Below are 24,928 nucleotides of genomic sequence, written 5' to 3' on the forward strand. Positions count from 1 at the left end.
CTAACTGATCCTTAACACAATCATAAAATTATATTACATACTGATTAGTTAACACAACTTCAGTAGTTAACAGACTTAAGTGTTAATAAAGAATTACCTATTAGTTCTTCATTAATTCCTTATTAGTTATGCAGTAAGTAAGATACAGTATTCTAAAGTGTTACCCATTTTTCTTATACTCATTATGTATTATTATGGACAAATGTATTTATCATTTACACAACCATGACATCTATTCTAATGCCCAGGTTGCATATACAATTATAGAAAAGCAGGCATATAGTTCACATGGACATATAGATTTAGTAAAATAAAATAAATCCTGTTTTCCATGTTAAAGACTGTAATTTTTTAAAATAATATTTGTGATATTTTTCTAATAAAGGGACTGATGAGATGACCTTCAAGTTTATTCAGCTCCGTCTGAGCACAAAAATATGATTGCTCCGCATGGAAGGACATCTTGCAAAAACAATTGCAAACAAACTTTTTCAATTGAACTTAGGATAAAACTGATCTTGAATATATTTAATTGATCTTGACTATATCAGGATGAAAATCTCTTACTCCTGGCCTTGGCCTGTACATACTCTTCAGTTTTATACCCAAAGAGTAAAGAAAGAAAATACATAATTAGTAATACTGCATTCGGCTGGTTAACAGCATAAAGCATTAATTCTATTACAGAGGTTCTAAATCCTGATCCTTATGACCCACTCTGCACATTTTGTATCCCTGCATCCATATGTCCATACTATCACTGTTAAATAGCATGTGAGATTAGAATAAGTGAAAAAAAACCTCTTTTTATTTTATTCTGTCTGAATAAAAATGCTTTAGCCTACAAAGAAAAAAAGTATTTGAATTCCATAAGTAATAAATTCATGATTTATTGTTGGTACCATATTCCACAGATATAATAAATTGGTACGGGTTCATGCTGAAAGCACATAAATGATGAATAAACACATTTGTATTTTTCGCTATCGTTGATTGCATCCGTTCCTGCCATAGGATATGCTAAAATAAACCGAGCCATACAACAGTAATGTGGTCTATAATATGGAAACAATTTCATCTACTTTGTATTGACGCATGTTAAAGGGGCGTGTATACTTATTGAAATTTCTGCAATCACCCAAATCGTGTACGCGCGTTCATGGGGAGCTCTGACTGAACCAGAGCCGTTTTGAACATCACCAAGCGTGTGCGCGCTGCAAAAATAGCCAACGGGAAAACGGAGACGCGGTGGTTTTGATTAAACCGGGAAACGAAGTGCTCTTCTGAATGAAAATCAGATGTTTGTTTTTTTAGGTTATTTTTACGACAATGTGCGACGCCGACGCCTCTTGCTGATGTTCCAGCTTTCATTTGATCTGCTCTCGCTCGTCTGCGGAAGATCCGTAATTGAGATCTTGACAGCATTACAGCCGATGAGAGGTGCACCGGATATGCTATTTATACCCAGACACATTGAGCAGCAATAATGCGAATTGTCGATATTGTCATAGACATTTACTTTGCCATGTAATCTCAGTCGTTTCGCCTGCATTCTTGCACGGAGAGCGGAGGTGGAAAGGAACAGAACGGGGTTTTTTTTCATTCACCGAATGCATTATCAAAACGCTCCAATCAATGATTTTTGTTTTTTGATCCTTGTTTCATGATAAATTCTGATGTGACAAGGACGTACTGTATCTGGTAGGCTAAACAAATCAAGGAAGGACACCGTTTACCTCTTTACTACTTCAATCAGACAAATCTTTATTTATCTCCAGTGAGTGGACTCGCGGCAGAAGCGCATTTCTGAGGGTACCGGTGGGGGAGATAGGGGGAGATAGAGACGCCGGAAATAGCAGAAACAAATCACAGGAGAGAGTAGACGGTTGGGAGCAAGCGAGAAAAAAAAAATGCTACCTTCGCAAGAAGCCTCAAAGATTTACCATGACAACTATATGCGTAACTCTCGAGCCATCGGTGTACTGTGGGCCATCTTCACCATCTGCTTCGCTACCATCAACGTGGTAGTCTTCATCCAACCATACTGGATCGGGGACAGCGTGAGTACACCACATGCCGGTTATTTCGGGTTGTTCCATTACTGCGTGGGCGACGGTAACTCGAACCGGGAGCTGATTTGCCAGGGAACATTTTCCGACTTCAGTTCCATCCCGTCCGGCGCGTTTAAGGCGGCCTCTTTCTTCGTGCTGCTGTCCATGGTGCTCATTTTGAGCTGCATCGGCTGTATGGCGCTCTTCTTCTTCTGCAACACCGCCACCGTCTACAAAACCTGCGCTTGGATGCAGTTGCTTTGCGGTGAGTATTTTTTTTTTATTACTGACGGTTTTTGTTGGGAATAGATACATCTTGGATACGGCATGTATATTTTCCTCAAACCTGATGTAAACGGTTGTTGTAAGAAATGATATGCTTGTTTATTTGCATTGAGCTCATTGTGGGAGCCTGTGTTTTCATGAGGTTCAATAAAGCTGCCTTCTAGATCATGCCTTCTAGATCTGAGCTAGAGCAGAGGGAAATGTTGTGTGTGTGTGTGTGTGTGTGTGTGTGTGTGTGTGTGTGTGTGTGTGTGTGTGTGTGTGTGATATTAATATTACAATATGTACTGTTGGTTATTTCTCACCTTTCTCCCAACAAAACAAACAAAAATCAATAAATCACTGTGTTTTTTTAATTTTTAATAATTTCAATAATTAATAATTAATTTCTGTTAATTTCCACATGGCAGTGTTATAATTTGCTCTAAGACAATAAATCTTCTATTACTATTTTATGTTCCATGGAATTGGTCATTTAACATTGTGAAAAAAAGTATAAGCCTGTGCACCATGCTGATTGTCGTGTTCTGAACATTTGTTGTGTTAAGCTATTTCAATTACTTTTATTTGAGTTGGTCATTGCAAACAGCTGAAAGTCTGTACAATAGGGTTTCAGCATCAGCCATAAGTATATTCATCTGATCTGGGTCCAAGGTTTTGTTTGAAGAACATCACTTAAACAAACCGATTTGAACAAATCGATCCTGTGGATGAAGTGGATAGCTGTTTTGGTGTTAGTATCCAACTTCCTTGATCATCAGAGTAAATTGATTTTTTAAGCTATGGCAAATAATTCAAGATATAACATTTTAATTGACAGCAGTGGTCCTTAAGGCAAAGTTGTTCAGAGTGAGGATGCAAATCATATGGTATTAATTATGTGTGACAAATGCTTTGTCACATGTTGCATGTATAACAGTGGCAAATACATACATTTATATATACAGTACATATGCATGTATAACATGATATGGTATTGACTTGCACATTAGTTGTTCTTGAATGTACCATCTGAACCATCAGTTTGTCCTACTCTTTAGGTCATATAACAGTAAGATTAAAGCATTTAAAAATGGTATATTCTTTACTCCAATTATTTAACACCACAGTTTGACATTTAGATTTCCCCCCAAACTGATTAGAAATACATCATGTGAAAGTTTCTGACTATACAAATCATGTGAATATTTTTTGAGGCAAGGGACATTCCAACTTATTGGTCAATTCTTTGTTGCTAAACAATTATATTCAGCTTTCAGAAAAGGTAGTTAAGGTACTTTTTAATGTACTTTTTATCCCACAATTCTAACATTTTTCCAAGTTTAGTTCTCACTATTCAGACTCCCATAGTTTATCAATAAATAATAAAAGGTAATTGTGACATTTTAATCTCACAATTATGACTTTTTTTTCTCGCAGTGAGTTTATAACTTGAAATCCAGACTTTTTGTATCTCAGAATTGTTAGATATTAACTTGCAATTATTTTGTGGCAGAAACAAGCTTCCATACTCCCAGGTGACTTTGGTTCCTACCGATATAAACTTGCAATTATTTTTTATTTTGTGGTGGAAACAAGCTTCCAGACTCTCAGGTGACTTTGGTTCATACCAAGGATTTTTTCCTCAAAAAAAATCCTGTTGCATTTGGTAGCTGTTTGATCACTGGGGTAACTTGAGTTGAGATGCAACTTCATGAATGTAAAATCTTCATGAAACTGATCAGGGTGAGTAAGAACTAAGCCTGATCTTGAATTATCTGAGAAATAGGTCTGACTGTCAAATGGGTAGCCCAAGGCAATTCTGTAGTGTAGTACATATTGTCATGTACGTAGTTATATTGTCAAGCTACATCATTCTAAGCATATCAATAAATATTAAATAAACCTAAATAAACCAAAAAATCAATAAACCTTTATTTCTAAAGACTATTAAACACTGAAAATGGAAAACATTTTAAATGAACAAAACAACCAAAAACAATAAAAGCAATTGACTCTCTGTTAGCAAAAAATGCACTTGAATAAATACCAAAAACAATAAATAAAATGGATGAAAACAAAACCCAACCTCACCCTATGATAAATGATTTGTTATTAAAGTAATAGCACACCAACCACTGTTAATTTAACATAAAAGCAAGCAGGCTACATGCCATGGTTTGGCATGACTGAATGTGTGCAAAGTGCGCTCCCTTAATAATTCCTAAAAAGCTGACAGTTCGTCACAATCTCACACATCTCTGTTATTATCAATGAAGCTGACTGCACAATGAATCTTTCATAATATCCACACTTTGTTTGTTATAATTCGAGGATTTGCCAGCATACAGAATTCAGCACTGAACAAAAATTCAGTTTTGAGCGGTGACGGAAGTCTATCTTAAATGCTTCTGATTGGCCTTTGTGTTCCTAGAAATCAACATGTATGTCTGTGATTGGCTACATCGCTCAATGCTGCAAACATGTTATGAATAGAAACTCTGGCCTGTAAATAGTTTCTATTTTGTTTTAGTTGTTCTTGTTGCTTTTCAGCAATAGATTAACACAAATCAATTAGTTTGTATATGTTTTATTCCTATATATTTCTAGTTTGCAGGAGTCCCGCAAATTGTTTTATTCTCCCGCATTTTGCACAGTGTGCACCCACAGAGTGCATATACCGCCCGCACTCACACTCGACCATCAAATCTAGTGCCGCATCACACTCTATTGCGTTGTGAGTGCACGTCTCTAGATCAAGGGTCCAGCCCGGCCCGGCCAGAGTATAGTGTCGGAAAATATCGGCCCGCGGGTCGGGTCAAGTTCAGAGAATCTAAGCTCTAGTTCATGCTAAGGAACCGAGAGTTGTTATCCAGTCTCTTTGGTAGAGAGAGAGATGAGGAAAACAAACAAGCATGCAAATGGAAATTATCGCACCAGAAAAATGATCAAGCTTTTATATTTACATTTAAGAGTCATTAAATCATGTTTAATTTTGACTCCTCTGTGCATGCTCTTTGAGGTGAACTGAGGATGGACCCCCTAAACCTGCATTATATGACTGATAGACAACAACAACGGTTTGACCAAAAAATATAAAAATTGAAAATACTGTGGAAACAAAGACACCTACATCTTGGATGCCCTTGAGGTAAGCTAAAACATATCAAAAATTAATTTCAAAGTGAACTATCCCTTTAACGCAGACATTTTCCCACTCTAGCAAACGCACTCCGAACAGTAATATATAAGATTAACAGCTTTTCCAACATCACCGGTTGGCTTTGTAAACTGTTCAGCAGTAAATACAATAATAATGTGTCAGCGAGTACAGCTACCACAATCTTCACGGGGAAGAAAGTGAGAATGATGTAGCAGTGGGCTGCAGCGAGTTATCGCTGTAACGATTGGTGGTGCTGCACGGTCTGTCATCCCTGCTCCCATAGTGAGATACCGAACGGTTGTTAGAAAGAGAACTGCGATTCTATGTATACATTTTTTTTTCACAATACATATTGCTTTACAGCAACTTTACTAAAATTAATTATGTTTTTGCTTTTATCAATCATGTGATATGAATTATTTGTGACAAACACGTAGGAGTATAGAGCTATATACACTCCTCACTGCTGTGTGTGTGTGCACAAATCCCGAGTACACGTACAATATTGGCTACACTTCACGTCACTTCACCTCCCTGGGTAGTTTCTCTGGCTGTTAATTAGATCCATATCAGTCAGTCATGTTCAGTATTACATCAGAGTGAACTGACGAATTGGGATCTCAAATCTCAATCACATTTGAGTGTAAAAGAAACAAGCCAATGTACATTGGGGAGTGAGATTTGCATCGCAAACCATGCTCTGTGAAGCAAGTGTGAATAGAAGTGTGCTGAACTCACCCATTCAGCTTTTGCTTGGGAGCCGAGCGTTTCGCTGGATTCTGCTCTGCAATCATTGTTCAATCATCAAGTGTGTACAATGAACCAGGAAGAAGCGCTTTAGAGAGTGTTGGTGTGTCGGCGGTGGTTGCTTCTAATTGAGCTTAATTTTAATCCATTGCAGTTATCCTAAAAGACTATTTCACATGCTGCAGTGCTGACTGCCTTAAGTGGGTCTTGCACGCCATGTAGCGACCGTGCCTGCAGTGCGCTTCAGCACTTAGAGAGCTTTTTCCCAAAAAAGAGCAAGTTGATGGCGAGCGTCTTTTTAAAGGCACGGGTTGTCACTGCAACCTAGCGCATCATTCACCACTCTGGATAGCCATGCTTTGCTCGGGCAGAAGTACCCCGTGGCTAAACCTTGCAGAGGTGCAAGATGTCGACAAAGTGCGCTTTCTTTATAGACCCCTTTTCAGTTGGTAAACATGGTGATGTTTTTTTGTGGGGGGAGCTTAGGTGGAGGCAGAACGATCCCTCTGGCTGCTTCACTAACGCTAGTTAGCAAGGATTGTTAGCTTGTTTTTTAACAATGACTGGAGAAAATCTGATATTATCTTAATGTGTAAGGTCACTCAGTGTCCAGGACCGCGATTGTTATTTCCAAAAGTTTTCTTTAATAGACGGAACCAGATTGGCTGACCTGTAGCCGCCTACACACTCACTCAATGCATGGATGATCTGACAGGATTGACGTACGTTACCTCGGTTGAGTGGCCTGACTTCTACACCTACCTTATAGAGAAACCGATCGTAAAGAGAAACTGAGGGCATTTAAATCTTTAGATGCCTATATGGTCCTGTACAAGACTTGTGTGTATGATCCGCAGTTCTGCAGAGCCAGCGCCGAGACCATGATGATGTAAACAGTGACATTACAGTGCGATTTTAATAATGTGAAAATTTCTAGAAATAAAAGTTCCAGATACAGCATATTCATTTTTCATCAATTCTTGCACCAAACAACACAACAAGATGACATAATAGATAATAATAGTAACAATAATTTAAGCTCCTTATTATGTAGCCGAATCTGTGCTGTTTTGTATTGGCCGTCTCCAGTTTTCACTTTGTTTTGCCTCCAGCTAGCGCCATGACGTAACTGTGACGTCGGCGCAAAAAGGGTCTATATTCCCATCTCACAAGGTGGTCTTTTAGCAACACTGTCGGACATGCCAAGGGCGTCCGTCTCCCTGTGGTAAAAAAAAGCAAGTGTTCAGAGTCACGCCAGTGACTGTTTTGTCGATGAGGCCTTCACAGGGCTCTATTTGGTGTCTAGTTGAGACAATCTCTGCTGACACTTCAGGGATGCATTGTGGTCATGTTAAGATAACTACCTAGGGTTGTCTTTGTTTTCTTCTTAGAGAGTTGAAAAATAAGCAGATCTAGCAGTTTTTAAGGCTTTTCAGTACGCAATTGTGCTCTCTCTCCATGATATTCGAAAAACATTTTGTTTTCTTCCAGTAGCTGTCCATTTTCTGGCTGTTCTCTCAAGGGCCAGAGCTCTTGCAGCTCTTTGTACCACAGTATCGGACTATTTTCTTTAATCTTCTTTAAGCGCAAAGGAACAACTGTGCCTAAAGTGCTGGAAAGGAGAGAGTCTGAAGTTTCTGTCGCAATATTGAGTTCTTCTAAGCTATATGGGATGCTGAGGAGATCAAACTGATCAGATTCAGTAATATTATTAGTGGCAGAAGTGATAGTTCTAACATATTTGTAACATGGAGTCGGCTTTGCAGCCTTGGCTAAATTAAGTATACACAAGACTAAATAATGATCTGAGATGTCATCACTGTGCTGCAGAATTTTAACGCATTGACATTGATTCCATGTGACAATATTAGATCTAATGTATGACAATGAGTGGGTCCTGACTCCTGACACGATGTCAAACTCCAGTAGAGTTCAGAAGGTCTCTAAATGCTTTTTAATGTTTTGTTTTTTTTAATGTATATTAAAATCACCAACAAATAGGACAAAAAAAAAACTCAGCAAAGATAAAAAATCTGAAAATTCTTTGCTAAAATCTGTATGGTGCCCTGCTGGTGCAGTACCTAGCACAAATGTCAAGCGTGATTTATCATGTACACTAGCTAGTGTTAAATTAAGCACCAACACTTCAAAATAATTATATTTGAAACTAGACTTGAGTAATTTTGAAGATTACAGCAACAACACCCCCTTTTCCTTTCAGACGTGGCTAGTTTTTATAACAGTAATCTTGGGGGTGGACTCATTTAAAGTAATGTAATTAGCCAGGTTTCTGTCAAACACAACACATCTAGATTATAATCTGTAATTATATAATTAACAATAAGTGCTTTTGAAGTAAGGGATTGAATATTCTGCAGCCTGAGCTTTGTAGTTTGTTCATCTGTATTATATCTATTTTTTGTTTGTTCTTTTTTAACATCAATAACATTTTTACCGTTAAATGGGTTTGTGAGTTTTTTGTATTTCCTAATTCGGGGAACAGACACAGTCTCTGTATAATGATATCTAGGTGAATGAGTCTCTCTGTTTTGGGATTTATCTGACCTCAGTGATGTGAGACAGCTGGCAGACGATCAGTTTAGCCAGTCTTTCTGCTTCCTGACCTGAGCCCCAATCATGTTTGAGCTCTAAGATGTGCCATATCACTAGAAGAGCGGCACCATCCCAGGGGGGATGAATACTATCTCTTTTCATCAGGTCAGGTCAGGTCTGCCCCAAAAACTTTTCCAATTGTCTTTGAATTCTATATTATTTTGCGGACACCACTTAGACAGCCAGCCACTGAGTGAGGACAGTTTACTAAGTATCTCATCACTACGGCGAACAGGAAGGGGGCTAGAGCAAATTACAGTGCCTGAAATCGTACTTAAGAGTTGGGATGCAGCGATTACCAGATTTCACAATTAACCGTGCTTTAAAACGTCACAGTTAATTAATCGTAAAGACTATGCTACACCGAGTGTTCTGCACAGAACGGAAATTTTGCAACTAACACAAAACGAAAACAAAGTTACACCAGCTGCATGTGCACCAGTGCCGTGCTCATAGTCACTATGGCAGAGGGACTAAGCAGTGACGTTCTGTTTCCTCTTTTTCCTTCTATAGATCTGAATAAGAGTGACGATGCAAAAAAGAGCTCTATTCGGTACGGTTTTCTGTGCGCACACACCCGACCCGACGCGTGCAGCTGTGCACAATAGACACATACAGCGCGCGAGTATTGAATTGAGCTCTCTTTCGTGTCTGAATAGACAAATACACACAACATTATGGGCTCTATCTTGCACCCGGCACAAATGACTTTAGACACTGACGCATTTATCATTCCTAATTTTCACCCGCGCAAAGCAGGTTCTTCTCCTCCACAGACGCACGTCGGAAATGAACTTGCGCTCCCTGGGCGGGTCGGCACAAAAAGGAGGCGTGTTTCGGCGCAAACAACCCCTGGTGCTATTTTGCAGTTCTAGAAAACAATTGCGCCAATGACCAGAAAAACTTGGTCTAAAGTCATTGGCGCGTTGCACTGTCCGTTTTGGACAGTATTCATGTAAACTATGTCGGTAATGTCTTAACCCATTTGTGACGGAAGCTGCGCGCCGCAACATTACATCTACCGCCGGTTACTGCGTTGCGCAACTCTGAAACTCCCGCCGGCTGCTGCGTCACGCAGCATTTTGTATTCGTCAAACTTTTCATGACACGTGCAGCATAAAACGCACAGTCATTGGTTAAAATACACATGAGGTGGGTCTTGTCGATTGGTCTCTCATAAAATGAATTGTTCAGTGTTGGCATGTTTTAAAATATTATTTGTGATATTTTATATAATTGATTTATATTTTTTATTAAATTTATTTTTTGAGAATTTTTAGAAAAAATGTTTTGTTATACGAGTTCCAAGGAAGCATGTTTAAATAAAAGCTGTGATTCTTACCTTTAAAATGTATTTTATTTCATATTTCTAAGTGCTACAGAGGCTTAGATATTAAGGTTTTAGTAGACGTTGACAATTCTTAGTATTTTTTCAGAAAACCCTCAGGAGATAAGGACATTTATCCTAGAACAACATAGGTTTTTATAGGCGCTTTTAGCTGACGTTTTAGGAGTAAATGGGTTAAACAGTTGTGAGTGTATCATGTGCATCAGTGCAGTTGGATCCGCATGTCACTGGAAATGATCCAACATCTTAAAGTGATAGTGGAGAATAAACCTAATGCGGTCTGTGTCCTTAATATTGATCAAGCAACAAAAGAAAAAGAGAAAATCATTATATATCATTCATTGAAATGTAGACTGTTTTACTAGGAAAAGTGGTTTTAATTTGTTTTCTTTTAAAAGAAATACATGGTTAATATTTATCTTACATTTAATTCAATAGATTCAAAGACTTTGTTTATTCTTATTTTCATTGTAATTTATTATCCCTTTACAGTATTATTTATGTTTTTAAAGGGTACATATCATGCTTTTAAATCATTAATTTTTACTTATAAATCATACATTTGTGGTCTATATAAAGCATAACTGCAATGCTTGGGTCTGAATTCCTCATTATTATAGCTCCACAGGCCCCTTTTCTGACCCTTTTCTAATGTGCTTCTGTGAGCAAGTCGTTTTAAAGCGGCCCCTTTAAATAAAAAGGAGTTGCGTCTTTTTTGTTGCGTGAGTTCACAGTCGGTTCAACTCCCTGCGCTCGGCCATTATTGTAGTTTGATAAGAGATATACGATTACTATAGCTTCAAAGAACATTTTTATTCACACGTTAACAAAATGTCAACAACGGAAGACTTGTACATCAAGCCTTACATATTCGAGCCAAAGCGAGCGAGTTGAAAAAGACGACGACGAACCTGCTGAACAACGTCTTCATATGGATGTATGTATTGCAGTGGTATGTAACTTAAGTTAACTATTTTGTGTTATTAGTGAAAGTCGACTATTTCAATTGTTAAAATAAGCACACTGACAAGAAAAATGACTACGGTCTAATCTTACCACTAAAAATCTGTATTGATAATGATAACTTGTAGCATTTAGAAAAGCATCAGAAAACACAGCAGCTAAAATGACCCCTCATTCAGACGAAGTCGAGGGATTCTTGAAGTGTTTCAGGTCACTACATCCAACGACCGAACATTTTGACTTGCCCTGTCGTAGCTTCTGCATCATTGAGTTCGGAGAAAATCGGAGCGAGAAATAATAATGGCGGATTGCTAGAAGTGTTGGACCGGTAGTCGATGTCCTTATTTGGCAATTCCGCTGCAAATACTGTGACGTAATTGTTCAAAAAACGTAATAGAGAACAGAAAAATCTGAACAGGTTGAAAAATTTGACCAAAACAGAATATAAAGATATAAACGAAGCACCTGGAGAGAATAATTTAATCTTTTCTGTACTCCAAATATACAACAAAATGCATTTAAGGGCTAAAATGGATTTTGCATGATATGTCCCCTTTAAGTCAAATACCAACAAGATAGTGTTTTATTGTTTTACCTCAGGTTGAAAATAAATTTAGAACAAACTAAACTCTTAATCATTTTGCGATCTATTTAAATCAAAGAGTTCTGCAGCCTTTGACTTAATTTGTTATTTTTAAAAGGAAAATACTGAATGTTTACAAAGCACTTCTCTATAATTCCAAAGAAAGAGATTGATTATTGTTTGTCATTTTATAATTTTGTACCATGTTGTGGCAGCAATAAATAGCACAATAAAATAAATAATAAAGAAAATCTAGTGTTGAGTGTTCATGTGATATTATACATTCGTAGTGTTGTGAAATTAATTGACGCATAATAATCGTGATAATCGTTAAATCATGATTATTTCTCAGACAATAATCGTACTTACAAAATCTGTAATCGTTGCATCCCTACTTGCGAGTTCACACACCTCTTTAACATTAATTTTAGTGATTTCTGATTGGCGAATTCGAACATCATTAGTGCCGACGTGAATAATAATCTTAGAGAATTTACGATTAGCATTAGCCAACAAATTTAAATTTGCTTTGATGTCAGGAGCTCTGGCTCCCGATAAACATGTAACTATGGTGGCTGGTGTCTCTATTTTCACGTTCTGTGTAATAGAATCACCAATAACAAGGACACATTCAGCAGAATTAGAGCGTCTCATGGTCACCCAGTTGCCCTGCTGCACGGGCTCTACAGCCGGAACCGAGCATTGTACAGAGTTCACTAAGCTATTCGCATCCAAAGCAGTATCTAAAGCCCTTGCATTCTTACTATCCTCGATTAAAGTTTGGATGCGTATAAAAGATAAAATATATTTTATTGTCACCGAAGGAAAATTCGTTTTGGACTCTGTACCTTCCGCAGTTTTTACATAGACAATACAAAATACAGAAAAAAAACAGACGTCTCTCAACACATCCTCTCACAAACATGTTCTCATATACATTAGATAGGTATGTATATAGTAGGCACATTAACACCTTTCATTGGCAGGTTAAAAAAAAAGAAAAAAATTACAACCATTATTGATCACAGCTCCCATATCGCACATCCCCGGTGGTATACATATTGCACATCCCAAATAGTATACATATTGCACGTCTCAATGGTATACACATGGTATACATATTGCGCAATAAGGTATGATGGTATATTGCACAATAAGATAATGCACAACCCCCCCTACCCTACAAAATGCACAACTGACATATTGCACAAACCCAATAAAATACAATACATATTACACAGATGACCTAATGCACAGCTCCACAAATGACCTACAGATTGCACAACTGACATATTGCACATCCCAATAGCCTACAAAATTGCACAGATGACACATTCCACTTAACCTAACCATTACCTAATGACATAATGAACAATCCAACAGCCAATGCATTTACCCCTAGCATATTACATCACCCCCAACCTACTTATTGCACATAGCCTACGTATTAATATTAAGAAGTTTAACGGACATAGGCAAAAGCGCGTTTTTATATCGGTTTAGCCTGCATTTAGGAACTCTGAATCTTCTGCCATAGGGTAAAAGTTAGAATTCTGGGTGAAGAGTGGGTTGATGTGGGTTGGATCGGGTTACCATAACAGGTTGTAATGCCATATTTTAAAATACTCTCTAAAATTGCATGATAGAACAACAATATACATGTTTGTTCCATTCCATACAATCTAAGTCTTTGTAAAAAAAATGCATCCTCTGCTGGAGTCTGGAACAGACAGTATTTACATGGACCTTCCAGGTCAATGCATTATCAATATGTACACCAAGGTTTTTTATAAGAGCTAACCAGAGTAATGGGTACGTTTTTGATCACTATGGACTAGGGGTGTAACGGTACACAAAAATCACGGTTCGGTACGTACCTCGGTTTTAAAGTCACGGTTCGGTACGTTTTCGATACAGCAAAAAGAAAGAAATGCCAGAGAAATTTCCTATTTTTTTAAGAAAATATATATTTTTAAATAAGTGAGTTTTCCTAGATCTTGAAACTTTCAGGTTTATAAATGGGGGTCATCTTTGAAGGATGAACAAATAATGTTTTGGTCATCACATTAAAAATAACATTTAAATATATATTTATTTATATAAAATTTGAATTTTGAAGTGCTGGAAAAAGATGTGTGAAGTACTTGAAAGCATTTCACCATTCCAGCCAAACTGGTTCCAGTTAGTGTTCCTATATTAAATCCATGGTGAATGTTGCTGGTCTGTGGACGTAAAGTACTAGTTCATTCACGGGTCAATGTTTCTCCTGGTTTCCATGACAGCGCTATTTGATCTAATAGAGATCTACGGTTAATAACGGAGAAATGTGAATGCTTCTCACTAGATCTCGCAGCGATGTTATTACCTCAGTGGCGAATTCAAATTTTTTCTTTACCGGATCTCTTAGCGCTGTGTAGTAACAGTGTTGCTTGATGGAGATCGGCTCGTGCTGCACAGATGTTGCTGGTCCGAACCGATGAACGATCCGTGAAGCACATAACGAGGAGCGCAGTTTCGTTCTGCTTTCATTACGCTTGCCATTTGATGTTGCGTTGGCCGCGTCAGCACGAATTTTGCCGGCAGGAAAAATGGTCCAAGCAATCGTTCGGTTTGTATGCGTACCGAACCGGAAGCCTCGAACCGAAACGGTTCAATACAAATACATGTACCGTTACACCCCTACTATGGACCTATTATTGCCTATGGCTTTTGGGTCAAACTCCCCTGCATTTATCATATGTGTAGTACTCACTGCTGACAGAGAAGGCTATACTATACATGTGAAATGAAGTGCAAGTGACAATAACAGAAGACATTACTCACCGTGTTTGTTCACTGATCCTACTCGCCACAGTTGTTTGATGGACCCGTAAAATTAGGCACTGAAAGGGCAATTGTGGTGCTTTGGCAGGGATCCCAATTCGTCAGGTCACTTCTGACGCAACGTCGAACTTGACTGACTAATAGGGAACCTATAGGTTACTAATGTAACCCCTGTTCCCTGAAGGAGGGAACAGAGACATTAAGTTCCATCACCACAATTGCTGTACCACCACTTAAATGGCTGGGACACCATCTCAGAGCAAAGGTTGAAGGCGTGGGTTTTAGCACGATTGCATTCATACCTTTGCAGGGGTATGGTTTGCGATGTAAATCTCAATCGTCAATGTCCATTGACTTGTTTTGTTTACACTCAAAGGTGATGGGCTCTCAGACGAGATCTGCAGTTTACTTCTGACGTAACGTCTCTGTTCCCTCCTTCAGGGAACGGTGGTTAGATTAGCAATCTAGACATTTTCATACACCTATTACTGTTCTCCCTGATTACATTCCCTTTGTATTTAAGGTTCGAGTTCATTCTGTTCAATGTCAAGTGTCTCTAATGTGGCTGTGTTCGAATTGTTTTCCTGTTATCTTCTCTGTGTTCCTGGTTTGATTAATAATTTAAGACTTAGTGATATTCATTTGTTGTGCGCTTTTTACAGCCACTTCTTGACAGTATTGGGCATAACCCTAATTGTGTGGACATGTCTAATTGTCCACAATAAGCAGTTTAAAGCTGGGCAATAGCATAGTAAAAAAAAAAGTGGAACTTTCTAGAAAAACCTTTCTAGAAAACCTAACAATAATAAATATTTATTATTTTGTTTTTGTTGTTGTTGTTGTTGTTGTTGTTTGTTATTTCCACTTAGTTTCTGGTCCTTTGTTTGAAATGTTAAATCTTTTAATTTAAGACTTCAGTGTGATGCCTACTGTCATGCCTACTGTACAGTTACAGCGCTGTTGCTGTTGAGTTTCTTTATTTCTTTCTTATTTTTGTTTAAGATTTTCTTTATTTTTTTCTGTTTTAAGATTTCTTCAGTTTCTCCCGGTGGATTCTCAGGCTGCCATCTCACACAACCATACTGAGCAGCTGGTCCTTGTCCCACTGTCTTCTGCTGGTGAACTTGAAACCCTTTTTTGCTTTCTGTCTTGAGATAGAGGTGCTATTATTAACATGCTTATCTAATGTTCACTTAAGCAAAGCTTTGAGGCGTATCCGTCATCATTTAATTCTGTAAGTCAATCTCATTGATCTCATCAATGTCAATCTGTTTGTAGATTTTAGAATGGCATGTTCCTGTAACATTATATAAATCAATGAGCATTACAATAGTGAATTTAACTTCAAGTGCCTTCAAAACAGTAATTATTTTGAATAACCATATTAAAGACACCATTAAATAAAAATTGACAAATCGTAATATATATATATATATATATATATATATATTGAGCTATTAATTATAAATAATTTATCCTTCACATTATTTTTTTTACTTATCTGTGCACATGGCGGAGGTTGCTGCAGATGAACTGTACGCACAGGCAGTGTTGTAGTACTCGAGACTCGATTTTAATGGTCTTGGTCTTGTCATGGACTCGTGTCCATTTGGACTCGGAATTGACTCGTACTCGAACATTTTTTTTTTAGGACTCGGAATTATTCCCGAGTCCACTCGAGTTCAATTAAAAATATTTTTCATGATTATTAATGTATGTTAATAAAATATTTCTTTAAATTGATTGACACGCCCAGTGATTGGTGATTTTCTAGTGCGCAACTGCGCATGACAAATTGTAATAAAATTACTTTTAACACCACCTACTATGTGGTCTTTTTAGCCTAAACTGATCAAATTTTTTAAACTCTAAGTAAATTCAGTAAAAAAAAAAAAAAAGATTTCTCTAAGTAAATAGAAGTAAATTAGGTAATCAAACCTCACTGGTCTCGGTCTCGACTCGGACTCGACCGTCTCTGGTCTCGGACTCGACTCGGACTGACTCTCTATGGACTCGGTCTTGACTCGGACTCGACTCTCTCTGGTCTCGGTGTCGACTCGGACTCGAGTGAGGTGGTCTCGACTACAACACTGCGCACAGGTTACTGTTGACTGTTGATCGCACAACGGCTGTTCTGTACTCGAGTGCTGAAGTTCAAAGCGGAAGTCCAAAACTGAATATAAATCAAACAGGCAAAAGTTAAATTTAAGAATGACCACACTGCTGATGTGATCTTATTTCTAGCACTCCTTGTACATGTGAGTTACCGCAGGCACATAATCAACACGGTATCTTAACGGTAGACATATGCATAATTTTATGCTGCTGGTGACTAAGATTAACAACAAACTCTTGCTTGAATATAATTTTGTGTACTGTATATTTATTTTTGTTCTTCCTTGTCATTAATTCAATCATTGCTTTATTTTATTTTTAAGCATTATTTTGCTTCGCTTCAGCTATCCTATGATAAAGAGACATCTACTCTTGCATGTTTGTGCATATTGGGGGCCGAGAAATAATGGGAGAGTTGTGTTTGTTTGGGATGAAACGAAAATCGCAGTGTATGGCCACCAGCATGATGTTATGTTCACTGAAATAAACTTACGTATACTTTCAGTAAACAACTAGCTTAGTAGTTGTATACTGCGAGCATACTTCAAAGTGTACTTTAAAGCTAAAATTGTGCTTCAAGTATTTGACAAGTAAACATCAATAGGTGAGCGCGAGGTACAACGTAACGCGGGGCTAGTTGTAACACACTTGTTTTAATACTTCCACACATGCTAGCATGACGAAACTTGGTGTATTTACCAGTTTCCATTTCAACACTATATAGAGAAAAAATTGCTCCAAAATTCAGAAATCTTTGTAAGACATCACTGAACATTTATTAAACCATAGCAAAAGTACATTTCTTACTTAATTTTACAAGTACAAGTTAATTTTTTAATCTCTATTTTTTGTGTTTATTTAAAATGAGACAAATCTGATATTATTTTAATCTCCAATCTGTTGTTTAACAGTTGATATAGTTCTTTAATGCTTCACTAACTTGCAGAAGACACTAGCAGGGTTTAAACCCCAGTTGTGTTGTTGGGGCATTTTCTAACACTGTGCTACAATGTGCCCCTATTAGAAATATGCTATTGTATTCTATACTTTTATGAATTCTGTTGAGAAAACAAGAAACATGTAAATAAGGACTGAGAGTCAATGTTCAGAAATTATTAATTATTATTTTGTTTTGAACTATGCTGTATAGTTGTGTTTTCCGGTGTGTTTGTTGTCAAACTCAATTTTTAAACTTTTTTTAATTATTAGAAAATGCCATTATTTTATATGACTAAGTTAATAATTGTATTTTATTAAGAAAATATTTTGGTTTGACTTGTATTCATTCGGTTCACGTGACGTCACTGTAGCTTTGCGGCGCCATCCTTGCGACCGATGGTCACCGTCTCATTAATGCCCAGCCGAAAGAGGAACCCTGAACTGGTATTTTAATCTATAGGCTACTAAAAGAAGAGAGAAGAGAAAATCATTTATTTAAAAGATTTGAAGTCTCATGTTGCTGGTTTGTGGTTAATTATATTTCTTTTAGGCGATAGCCTAGCCTACTCTCAGTTGCCAACATCGACAGAATGTTTTTCTTCATTTTATTTGTTGAATCTGTTTAAATGCACTTTATCATGGTAAGTTATTAGATTTGGGGTTATTTTGAACATACTGTAACTGTCTGTCTGTCTACCTACCTAAATCTAATAAATATTTTCTGAAGTTCATAAAGATTTTGTCTTCGTCACATGTGTTTTAGATGCTATATTTTGTGTAAGTAATGTTAGCTCTGGAGACGATCTCAGCCTTGAAATGCATATTAAAGGACGAACGTTGGTTCTTCCAAAAATGATAATTCTAAAAATGATAAAAATGTGCAAATCCTTAGTTTACTTTCCGTGGAAGACAAAGGGACATTTTTGAATATGTAGCCTAATGGAGACTCATGTCGATGTAATGAAAGTGAATGAGTATCATTAGCCGACTGGGGGCTGTCACGCAAAAAAATAATAATAATAAAAGACAAAAAAAACATAACAAAAGTACCATAAAAGTGATCTAATATGACTCGTCCATTATATTAATATCGTTATTTATTAATATGATAGCTTTATGTGACTAACAAACTGCAATTTAAGTCGTTATATTATAATCACTGAAGAGCTTTACCTCTATGGATTTTAATCGCAGCTAAATCTTTCAAAAAGATTCGACTCGGAAGACTCTTTCATTTCGATATCTGTGATTATTAAACCTTCTCTGTAACTGAACTTCTGTTCTTTCGGACAGATATGGCAGTCTTGACTGATGTCTCTGACTGTGCTGATGCAGGTCTCTCTCTCAGTGCTGCTGATCTGTTTCGACCTCACTCTGACCGTCACTACGGTCTAATAGGATGATAACCTTCGTTCCGCCTTCTCTCGAGACCATATGTAAACAAAGTCATGCACATGACCCCGGAAGCGGAACGTCACGCACTATAAAAGGCGATTTAACTTCCGGCTCGTTCTTTTACCTTTCTCGCCTAGAGACTCAGTACAGGTAGGAACCGATTTAATATGTATTCACCATTCAATTCATCACCCAAGTGGCGCAGGTGCCTTGTGCCCCTGTGAATTGTGGTTTTTTATATTTGTATATTTATATATGCTATATCACCTGTTCTTGCTGTTTGTGCTTGAATTGTGATTAGTTTATTATTGATATTGATGCTAGTTCTACATACTAGCCAGTCAGTATTTCAGTGCAAGCACTCAATTCATGCTATACATTTGTGCTTATGAATTGAGAATTATAATGTATATTATACATTAGAATATTCATATATTATGAAACTAGTTTCTAAAACATACTAGCATTCAATATTATGGGTTATTTCTGTTGTTTTTTTTTCAGAGTATCCATCAATAAACTAGTGAATACACTTCATTACAAATGAGTATTGTTGCCTTGGAGCCCTATATCACTGTTCACAGCTGTTGGGGTTTGATAAAGGCCTGCTAAATACGTTCGCGTACTATTGCGGGTATTTTTAGCTTTGAGTGTGCTTGATATATCCTTCACTACTGTGCGCAGTCAGTGGGATTGTGCATGGCATGGCCTCTCATTGCTGCCGATATTGCCAATCATCAATGGACCCTCGTGATGGGCATAGGGAATACCCTTCATGTCTGGAGATGGCTCATTTAAGAGAGGATGGGGATAATCCCTGCAGTGCGGCTTGTGACCTGCCCAGAGGGAAACGACTTCACCGCGCTAATACAGTACGCAGTTCTGTACCTGAGCGTGGTAGGGAAAGGGAACGCTCATCGGACAGGCATCGGACAGGCATAGTCGTAAGCGCTCCCAAAGTTTAGCACAGAGGATGGACAGAGTTGAAGCCTGTCACTCATTTTCACCATCACTACCTCCTAGTCAGGAAGGCGTTCCTCCAGCTGCACGGCAGGGTAATCCTGATAGTGACATAGAAGATGCTGATATATTATCTCTCCGTGCTCCCCACTCGCTGGTTGATGATGCACAGCAAGCAGAAGAAGGGAGCCAAGGAGAGGAACCCCACTCCGAAGTGGATGGCGAATCAACAGGGAGGAATGATTTTCCAGCAAATACTCTTGTTGCTAGGGTGTTTAGTGCAGCAAAAATACAGGCAATGCTTTGGCTATCCTCTTAGCAGCCTTACGGAAAACAGTAAGTGCGGAGGACCAGGATTCTAAGAACCTTGTTGATTCTGCTCTGGCTGCCCACTCACAATTGACCCATGATGTGGGGGATGCTATGTCCTCGTCTGTTTTATGTCGTAGACAGATATGGCTGGCACAAACCTCTTTGCCAGAGACCATACGAAGCGAACTAATGAACTTGCCAGTAGTTCCCGGTCATGTTTTTAATTCAAATTCTCAGGAGGTGCTGGATAAGGCGGAGCGCTCCATTGCAACCAGAGAAGCTGTTCAGCGGGCTTGTCATAAACCAGCTCCAGTCTTCAGACCAAGGGCTCGAGAAACACAAAGACCGCAACAACCTGCCTGGTCTAGACATGGGAGTGGCAGTCTGGCTAGTGTTCAAGGGCAGAGCTTTCGTCCCCAAAGACAAAATTCTGCCACTTATCCCCAGAGGAGATTTCAGTCCCGTGGGGGAGCCCAACAGAGAGGTTCACGAAAGGTCACGGGACGTGATGGTGGACCTGCATAGGGGTCAGGGGCTGGCCGTCGACTGTGCCTCTCAACTTTCATGGGCCAGTTGGGAGAAAGTGATATCAGACCAGTGGGTTTTATCAACAATAACTCACGGGTATCGGCTACAGTTTCGACGGCGCCCCCCACCGTTTTCAAGGGTCAGAATGACTATTGTCAAGGACCCACTATTGGAGCCCGTATTGAGGGAAGAGGTGCAAGCTCTTTTGCAAAAAGGAGCAATCACAAAGGTGCCCTTCAACGCACAGCAAACTGGGTTTTATTCAACCTATTTCATAATCTCAAAAAAAGAGAGTGGTCATCGTCCCATTCTGGATCTCAGGCACCTCAATGAGTACTTAAAAATTCTTCCATTGAAAATGATTCATACAAAGATGGTAATGCAAGCCATACGTGCAGGAGAATGGTTCACGTCCCTGGATTTAAAAGACGCATATTTCCATGTTCCAATTTGTCCAGAGCACAGGCCTTTTCTCCGCTTTGGTTTTCAAGGCCAGGTCTTTCAGTTCCAGGTTCTGCCATTTGGCCTGTCTTTGGCACCGAGAGTTTTTACTCGGGTGATCTCAGCTGCCTTAGCTCCCCTTCAGCTGCGTGGTATCAAAATTCTGCCATATCTGGACGATTGGTTAATTTGTGCTCCCTCTCGAGAGCAGGTGATCAGGAACACAGAGGAGGTACTAGCTCACATTCAGTCCCTGGGGTTCACAGTGAACTGAAAGAAGAGCAGCCTCCAGCCTCAACAGCAGGTGAAATTCCTGTGGCTATATTTCAACTCTAAGACAATGGAAGCATGTCTCCCTCCCCAGAGAATAGACAGCCTGGAGAAGGTGTTGGGTCACTTCCAGAAGGGGAGGCTTGTGACAGCCCACAGGGTTCAGAAGCTGGTAGGACTGATGGCGGCAGTATCAGTGGTGATTCCTTTAGGCCTACTGAGGACACGGCCGATATAGAGATGGCTCAATTCTTTTTGTCTTCATTCAAAAAAGGACAGAAGAACAAGACTGTTGGTGACAAAGGCCTGCATGTAGGCCTTACTTCCTTGGAGGGACAAGGACTTTCTCAGCAGGGGCTCTTCACTGGGCAATCTTCCTCACTGAAGATCAGTGATAACAACAGATGCATCACTGACAGGCTGGGCAGCCGTTTGGGAAGGCAGATCAGTAAGGGGCAAATGGGATCCCCCTTGGTCATCAGAACACATAAATGTGCTCGAACTGCGAGCTGTTCATCTCGCTCTCAAGGGTCTGTTACCATTTTTTCGCCACAAGCATGTGCTAGTGAGAACAGACAGTACCTCAGCGGTTTACCACATGAATCACCAAGGAGGGACGAAATCATTACGCTGTATCCAGGTGGCAACGAACCTGCTGACATGGACTGGCCACGGCTGTCCTCACTGAGAGCAATCCACATCCCGGGGGTGACAAACAGAGCAGCCGACATTTTGTCCAGAACAGGGCCTCTCCCAGGGGAGTGGCGGTTGCACACAGAGGTAGTAGCCCAAATTTGGACCCGATACGGGACAGCTCAGGTAGATCTCCTTGCTTCCAAGGAGACGTCCCATTGCCTGGGATGGTACTCCCTCACGGTCCAGGAGGGCAGTTTGGGCCTGGATGCTCTGTCACAAGACTGGCCGAGAAGCTTATTATATGCTTTTCCCCCCTTTCCTCTGATTTCTCTGGTCCTCCAGAGGATCAAGGAGGGTCATTGCACAGTTCTAGTTGCTCCACGCTGGCCGGGAAGACCATTGTTCCCGGACCTAGTTCAGCTGGTTCAGGGTCCTCCGTGGCAACTTCCATCACAGGCAGATCTCCTATCCCAAATAGACGGGCAGATTTGGCATCCAAACCCGATAGCACTTCATCTGTGGGTATGGCCTCTGCAGAGTCCATCCCTCAGCAGCTAGATGAAACGGTACGTGAGACACTGAATAATGCCAAAGCTCCATCTACTCGGGCTAATTACTCCATAAAGTGGAGAATTTTTGCTGAGTGGTGTTTAGGCTTGAATGTTGATCTAATAACCTGCTCCGTCCCACTTGTCCTTAGATTCCTGCAGGCTCAACTGGATCAGGGAAAAGCGGCATCAGGGTTTATTCTGCATCTATTTCAGCATCTCATCGGGGAGTGGATGGCCAGCCATTAGGCCGACATCCTTTGGTAAGCCAGTTCCTGAAGGGAGCTGGTCGTTTGTGTCCAAATCGCACTTTACGGGTACCCAATTGGGATTTGCCTTTGGTACTAGACTCTCTCACTAAGCCCCCGTACGAGCCTATGGCAGATGCAGATTTTAAAGCTTGGTCTCTCAAGACAGCTTTTATCCTGGCTATATGCTCTGCTAAAAGGGTAGGAGAATTGTGTGCACTATCTATTAGTGAGGATTGTTTACGTTGGAGGCCGGATGGCACAGGGGCCCAACCCTGCATTTTTACCAAAAGTACTTAATTCTCAGTTCAGGAATCAAGTCCTGGAGGTAGTACAATTTCAACCCCCTTCACAGGCAGATCAGCAGAATTTGCTAACCCTTTGTCCAGTAAGGGCATTACGCACATATGTTAATTTGATTCAGGCCTTGAGGAAGTCTCATTCTCAGCTTTTTGTTTGCTATGGAAAGGCCAGACTAGGGTGTCCACTTTCTAAGCAACGTTTGTCACATTGGTTGGTTGAGGTTATTTCCCAGGCTTATACAGGCAGTGGGTTACCAGTTCCTATGGGAATACGGGCCCACTCAACTAGAAGTGTAGCTACTTCTTGGGCTGCACTAAAAGGAGTCTCAGTGGGGGAGATTTTTTTTGCGGCAGCATCATGGTCTACACCATGTACATTTGCAAAATTTTACAGAGTTGACGTAACTAGCACAGCCCCTGTAGGCAATGCAGTTTTGATGTCTGTAGCCCAGCGAGGGTTGAATAGTTCAGAGTCTGTAGTTCCTCGCGACCCTGTTGACATGAGTCATCCTATTAGACCGTAGTGACGGTCAGAGTGAGGTAGAAACGCATCGTAAGTTATGAATATAACTATGGATCTGTGAGACCGAAGGATGACGTCACTATCCTTGTCGCTCGGAACACTAGGGCGTTCAAGGTTAGAGAACGAGCCGGAAGTTAAATCGCCTTTTATAGTGCGTGACGTTCCGCTTCCGGGGTCATGGGCATGACTTTGTTTACATAAGGTCTCGAGAGAAGGCGGAACAAAGGTTATCATCCTATTAGACCGTAGTGACGGTCATCCTTCGGTCTCACAGATCCATAGTTATATTCATAACTTACGTTCGGATTAGAAAGATTCATTCATGCCAGCCGAACTGCTGCAGAAGATTCATTCATGACATCGCCTCGACTCTCATGAACGCATGCGCTCTATGACTTATGTATTTCTATATCATGAAAGGCCAATTGAGGCAAGCCTGGGCCCTGGGGCAGATAATAATGGACTAAAGAAAACTGGGGGTAACAAATAAGGATCGGAGCCTAAAATTGAAATTTTCTCCAGGTATCTCTGTCTCTCTCTCTCTCATTCAAATAGGCAGTTTGGGCAGCCGTACCGGGCGAGTCGGTCGCAAATATGGCGGCGTTCTATTTGTAGTGACGTAGGTGGCATCTTTTTGTGATTAGATCAGATAGCATTTTAAGCTGTCAAATGGTGATGTTACAATGTGCCCCTCACACGTTACAACCTATGGGGCATTTCACTTCCATTCTTTCAGGCTAAATTACGAAAAAAGTATACACTGTATTAATAAAACAAAACCACATAATTGTACTAGACATGTGGGAAAAAAAATATACCCTAAACCCTAAGTAGATTTACACAAACTGAGAAAGTCAAAAAGCGTTACGTTGTGCCCCGCTCTCCCCTACCTATGTTAAAGGGGAAATGAAGCAGTCAGTCAAGTTTACATGATTTACAAGATGGATTTCCACCATAATCAACAATTATATAAGAAACATGACAAATGTAAACATATAAAATAAAAAAATAAAAAATGTTATATCTTTCGCCGCCAGAGCGCCGCCATTATGCAGTATTCGAACATGTGACGTCACAGGGTTGGTTGACTTTAGTTAACAGGCTCTGGGCAGTGAATATCCCGACATCAAACTGTTTACACCACAGTGTTTTGACC

At 39.6% G+C, this 24,928-nt stretch overlaps 2 protein-coding genes and 1 pseudogene across 5 annotated transcripts in view; 2 read left to right on the forward strand and 1 right to left on the reverse strand.

Annotated features, from left to right (window-relative positions):
• The first annotated feature begins 1,126 nt into the window (after nucleotides 1-1,126).
• The window catches only part of lhfpl4a (LHFPL tetraspan subfamily member 4a), a 70,676-nt gene continuing 46,874 nt past the window's right edge, over nucleotides 1,127-24,928 (forward strand). For 2 of the 4 annotated variants that reach the window (XM_039655666.2, XM_039655668.2), the window contains exon 1: nucleotides 1,131-2,316. In XM_039655666.2, coding sequence (XP_039511600.1) covers nucleotides 1,911-2,316 — 406 coding nt within the window. In that variant the 5' untranslated portion in view covers nucleotides 1,131-1,910. Of the gene's footprint in view, nucleotides 2,317-24,928 lie in introns of all 4 variants that reach the window. The other 2 variants (XM_089133965.1, XM_089133966.1) reach the window with 2 other exon arrangements.
• On the reverse strand, nucleotides 8,782-19,944 carry LOC148977658 (uncharacterized; annotated as a pseudogene).
• Nucleotides 19,517-22,956, forward strand: LOC148977659 (uncharacterized). The gene is made up of 2 exons (XM_089133964.1): nucleotides 19,517-22,717; nucleotides 22,852-22,956. The coding sequence occupies exon 1, from the start codon at nucleotides 21,594-21,596 to the stop codon at nucleotides 22,707-22,709; it is 1,116 nt and encodes a 371-aa protein (XP_088990090.1). The 5' UTR covers nucleotides 19,517-21,593; the 3' UTR covers nucleotides 22,710-22,717; nucleotides 22,852-22,956.

Source organism: Pimephales promelas, chromosome 8, assembly GCF_988280905.1.
Source record: "Pimephales promelas chromosome 8, fPimPro1.hap1.1, whole genome shotgun sequence".
Classification (NCBI taxonomy): Eukaryota; Metazoa; Chordata; class Actinopteri; order Cypriniformes; family Leuciscidae; genus Pimephales; species Pimephales promelas.